Source organism: Mytilus edulis, chromosome 6 (assembly GCF_963676685.1).
Source record: "Mytilus edulis chromosome 6, xbMytEdul2.2, whole genome shotgun sequence".
Lineage (NCBI taxonomy): Eukaryota > Metazoa > Mollusca > Bivalvia > Mytilida > Mytilidae > Mytilus > Mytilus edulis.
In genome coordinates, this window is record NC_092349.1 from 71,730,637 (window position 1) to 71,736,035 (window position 5,399).

Sequence of the window (5,399 nt, forward strand, 5' to 3'; positions counted from 1 at the left end):
GAAAATGAAAATGATTGAAAAATAATTCATAAATACATGGAAAAAATACACTGTAATTAATTTTGAACGATAACATGTAATTGCAAATACGCTCAGTTAATTATCTCTTTTAAATCATCGTTGTAGATGTCAAATAGTTTCGTAATGTTTGAAAAAAGGTTTCTATCGGTTTCTTCATAGAATATTAGAGACATGTTTTTTAAATCAACACCATTCTTCTGTAACTTTTTTACATAACTGTTCAGCCACAACGAATGTACGTCACTTCTTACTGACAGTAATTCTGTATATCTGTAATGGTGTTTAAATAATCCTAAAAATGACAGGGACTCATAATAACCTGGTCTTACATTGTAACTTTTAAATATGCTTTGAAAAAACAGTAATTTATCATTTATCCCAAATGTCATGACTATCCTCAGGCGTCTTTCAAACTGTGTCAAGATTTTTTTATCCATTTTCATACCTACTGTCAAAAATGCTACTGTCTTAGAACACAATTTATCAAACTGTGTTAAACATGATGTAGAAATCTTTGGTAATGTTAAGAATAAACTATTCATGAAACTTTTAATATTCATCGTCAGAATCCGCTGATGTTTTGATACTTTTTTAAATTTTGGATTTTTCAAGAAAACGTACTGTTTATTGAATTTTGCACATCTATTAAAAACATGCCTAAACATGTGCATATGTTTAAAACTATAATGCAATCTACAAGTAAAATGAACTTGTTTGCGTATGTTATAGTTAACAACGATATTATAAAGTAATATACTTTCAACTTCTGGTGACGGTAGAATCATTTGTACTCCAAGAATATCCAACCATTCGGTGATATGATCATGATTGTATATATGTGCCAAGTAATATGGGTTTATGTCATTAGAATCACGGCAATTCAAAATATTGATCCCAAACAGATGCTTACATATCCTCAGAAATTTAAGAAAACCTTTTGCGGCGGCAAGATGCAGTAATCCTAACTTTTCTTTTTGTGATTGACACAATTGATTCTTAAGCATTACTAAATCTGTGTTAGACAATTCAAACATAACATTTAAAATGTATCCCAATGTTTCGGAATAATCAACAGTTGACACATGTTGTGTCACATTTCCTGTTGTCCAAATATCTTGAATTAAACGGAAATGGTTGCTATCGTGGTAGTATAAAGGCATTCTATCATATTGTGAAACAGGAGCATCTAACATTCCTAAATATAACAAGTTATAACCTTTTCTTGACAAAACTTGAACAGTCATTCCCTTTTCAATAAGGTACTTAACAGCTGCTATGTTCCCGCCTATCACAGCCCTTTGTAATACATTATATCCTTTACTATCTACACACAAATCAAGATATTTTGCTGAAAAGTCACTTAAAACTGTTTTAAGGGAGTCTGTGTTAGAATACATCCAGAATTTTCCTCTGTCATTTTGTAAAATATTATGCATTGGACTAACTTTTCCATTGCATTTGATAGCATTTGCACGACTGAGCTTAATTTTAGGTATATGTTGGCCATCAAATTCGCTTAAAAAGTCATATATTTCCGGAATGGTAGTAACAGCTTTCTGAAATTCGTCTTCTGCATGTACTCTCAAAATAAATAAGGGATAAAGTCTTCTTTTGTGTATTGAAATCGTAAGATATTTAGTTATATTCAAATGTTTCGGAAACTTATAATCTTTGAAAAAATTGAACACGAAATAAATGAATAGTTCATGAGGTTTCATAATCTCAACTGGGTTTATTTGACAAATCGAAAAGAAGAATGAAATTAATGAGCAGTTTAATGGCATTTTAATTGGTTTATTGATCTCTCGCTTTGGCATAGACGTAAACAGTTCGTCTAACGGTGTATGTCCGGCTTTATCTTTCTGACAAAGAAGAATATAAATGTCTTCTGGTGCAATTGATGGTCCATTCAACAAAGAAAAAAGTGATAAGTAATTCCCGTTTGTCGCTGCATAGTGTAAAAAATTTCTCCCAGAAACATCTGTATGGTATAAATTATGTTTAGAAACTAACGCTACTTTAAAGATATTACAAAAATTTCCATTCATATAATCTGAACTGTCAGGATAGTCATTAATGTATGTTATGAGTGAGCCATATTGCAGAATGCTAAGGCCGTGTATGTCTTTGACATCAGGAATAGTATGATTACACATCAATTTTTCAAGAATTAAAGATTTGCATATTGCAGCAGAATGGTACGGCGTCGAGCCATTTTTTGAGCGTACAGTCAAATCGGAACCTGATATCATCGCAATATATATGAACTCATAATTGCTATGACAAAATGCATAATGTAATGGTGTTGATTGATCATTGTCTCTATGAATCACGTGCAAGGATAAACCGCTTGACAGAAGCTGCTTAAATGTATCAAGATTCCAATGCCTTACTAATAAATGCATGATTGACATACCATTACCGCAGCGTTCTCTTGTTAAATTGTTTAGTTCTGATTTATCCAGACTGTACATAGCACGCCTTTTTGGGAAAATATCATTTCTACATCTTGCAGTAAAATCAACTTTGACATTGAGTAACAGTCTTACTACAGTATTTTGATTATATTGCACTGCAGTCATAATAGGTGTTTTTCCATCAAAAGCAGTACAATTCAACGTATTTGTCGCCTCATTTAATAACAGTTCTACAACTTTCAAATGCCCATTCCTTACTGCAGCATTTAATGCTGTATCGCATGTTATCAAATACCAATCATCATAAAAGCTGATATATTTGACATTAATTAAATTTGCATATTTAATTCGATAATCTTGCTGTATTCTACCATGTGAGCTTGGTATCCAGAATATAGAACCATTACAAGGTACACAGTTATCCTTTAATCCATACTGAAGTAGCAAATTTACTATACTTGAATGTCCGTTTTCAGCTGCATGATGCAATGAAATAAAATTTGCAAACGAATTGTTTTTGTTTAACAAATATGTTGCAATCGCAATGTGTCCGTTTTCGGCAGCTAAATCAAAAGCAGTTAGATTCATGTCATTTCTCGTAAACAGTATAAAGTCATTAAAACGTTCAACCAACATCTGCACAACTTGAATGTGCCCATTTTGACTTGCAATATGTAGTATATTATACCCACAAAAATAAATGTATTTGCATTTATGCACTATATCTGTTAGGAATCGGCGCTTTATGGTGTAAGGAAAAGGTACTTGGAAATATGGATCAGCCCCATAATCCAGCAAACACTTAAGTGCCTGTTCATTCCCATGAGATGCAGCTATAAAGGCGGCTGACATATGTCTGTCGTCTGTATCATTTATATACTGCATGATTGTTATTTTCAATAAGAGATGTGTAGTTGCATATGAATTGAAATCCGTAACAGCTTCATGCAAATAAAATAGGAGCGGCAAATTTGTGTAATTCAAAATTTGTTTGGCAAAGCGGTGTATTAAAATATTCTGCCACTCCTCATTTCTGGACATTGCTACATGATGTACAACGTCAACTAGATCCGATTCAGAAATATTACGTAAATTTAAAAGATAAGCACCAAATAATTTGTGTCCATTTTCTTTATGAACAAAAAACCTTAAATGTTTTCGTGAGCTACAGGTTAGAAAATCAGCAATAGATTTGTGTAAAAATGACAAATATCCATCAGAAGTAATGATAAAATGTCCAAGTTCATTGCCAATCATACGCTCAGTCTTTCGTCTATTTTCCGGGGTAATATTCGCTACTTTTAGAATCTGATTCTCTTTCAAAGGTTTCGTCATAGTACATAAAACCTCAAATATAGGCCTCAGTTCCTCGAATAAACAAGATTGAGTATCAAAAGCTCTTTCAAAGTTAATCTGATAAACTTTTTCCAATGAAGATGGTATCTTTTTAAAGTCGCAGTTTCTAGATTTTTCACAAGATTGTAAATAAAGTTTAACATGAAGGAAATTTCCCCGAGAAACCTTTGTTAGAAGATTCATTTCTGGTTTGCTAATCTGACTTATTTTTTCAATGTATTCTATAATGTCTTTTTCGTTTTCTTTGCTAAATCTACTTAATTCAATAAAATGTAATCCTCGGAATTTGCTCACAACCTGTTCAATGTTTCTTGAAGTAAATATAAACTTGATATTTTGAGGAAAATTGTCTATCTGTTTAAATAACAACTGTAAAATGTTATTTTTGTCTTCACTATTGCATTCATCTAAGGCATCAATTACAATTATGAGCTGGTAACTATTCCAATTATTTTGCAGAGGATTGAGGATCCCTTTTTCTAAACACGATACAGGGTCTTCTGAACATCTTAGTCCAAACAATATGTCATTTGCAATTTCATCCATCAAAATGAAATTGCCTAATTCTGGATATCTGCTGACAATAGCACTGGCTATATTACGAATGAAATATGCTGCATTTGTAGATCGGATAGAATCATATCTGCAGAAGTGATATGTCAAAACATGTTTTCGTATAACATACCAGTCTGAAGACTGCTCAGCACAAACTATATTTGAAACAATGGATGATTTTCCATAACCCATTTCTGCTATAAGAATAATGCCTGTTTCAGAAGTGGCCATTTTATCATCAATTTCCTCAATTAACCAATTCCTTCTTACAATACTCTGGTTGTGTAGATTTTCTACATAAGAGTTAAAATCAACTAAGCTGTCAAGATTCCAATGATCCTTGAATCTCATGCTTAAACATCCTGAAATTAAAATTTAAAAAATACTAAAAGAAATTGTGAACGCAAACACAAAAAAAAAAAACGAAATGATTAAAATTTTAGATAAGTAAAATACCAAACTCCGAGTTCTGTAGTTTTGTTAAAATGAATTTAAGAATTTTATTTTATTCATTTATATAAAAGTGTTGGGGAATATAGAATGAAATGCCCCATCATTTATGGGGGCCTTGATCGACGAATGAATCTTATCATAGTACACAAAATTACTGATTAATGTAAGATACTCGATTTGAGGAAAACAATGAAATGGCTTGATTGGTTTGTTTTTTGTTTTTTTATTTCGTTTACAATAACATATTTTGTTTATAATTTGCCATTCAAATTTATAATAAAAATCAAATGCTAGTGCATCGTCTGTTTTTGGACCTGATCGTCACAATAAGTGTCAAACGTTTTGACATGCACAATGCACACGAAGTTAATTACTTTGTAAAACATAAAGATTTGCTAAGTGGCTTGTTTGTTTTGTAAAACTTATCGTTTGAGGGTTAAAAAATACATGTTTTAAATGTTGTTATACTTTTTAATGACGTACGAATTATTTTCTTTCGTTTTATTGATACATGGAGGTGTTTAAAAACGTCAGTAAGTCAAAAACCAAAGACACAAAATGCCTAAATACCTGGATGTCAAAATATAATGTCACATA

At 31.6% G+C, this 5,399-nt stretch overlaps 1 protein-coding gene across 1 annotated transcript; it reads right to left on the reverse strand.

Moving 5' to 3' along the window:
• Window positions 1-268: 268 nt before the first annotated feature.
• On the reverse strand, window positions 269-4,700 carry LOC139526593 (protein TANC2-like). The gene is made up of 3 exons (XM_071321753.1): window positions 2,438-4,700; window positions 1,029-1,600; window positions 269-313 (listed from the first exon to the last, which is right to left on the reverse strand). The coding sequence occupies exons 1-3, from the start codon at window positions 4,698-4,700 to the stop codon at window positions 269-271; spliced, it is 2,880 nt and encodes a 959-aa protein (XP_071177854.1).
• Between the last annotated feature and the right edge of the window lie 699 nt (window positions 4,701-5,399).

What these genes read in the sequence shown, in the direction of transcription:
- LOC139526593 (XM_071321753.1), bottom strand. Translation starts at nt 4,700, where the DNA reads ATGAGATTCAAGGATCATTGGAATCTTGACAGCTTAGTTGATTTTAAC. An exon ending in AAGAGAACGCTGCGGTAATG is followed by an intron (nt 1,601 to 2,437) that starts GTATGTCAATCA and finishes TTATTTTGAGAG; the next exon opens with TACATGCAGAAGACGAATTT. An exon ending in AATTGTCTAACACAGATTTA is followed by an intron (nt 314 to 1,028) that starts GTAATGCTTAAG and finishes TGTCATTTTTAG; the next exon opens with GATTATTTAAACACCATTAC.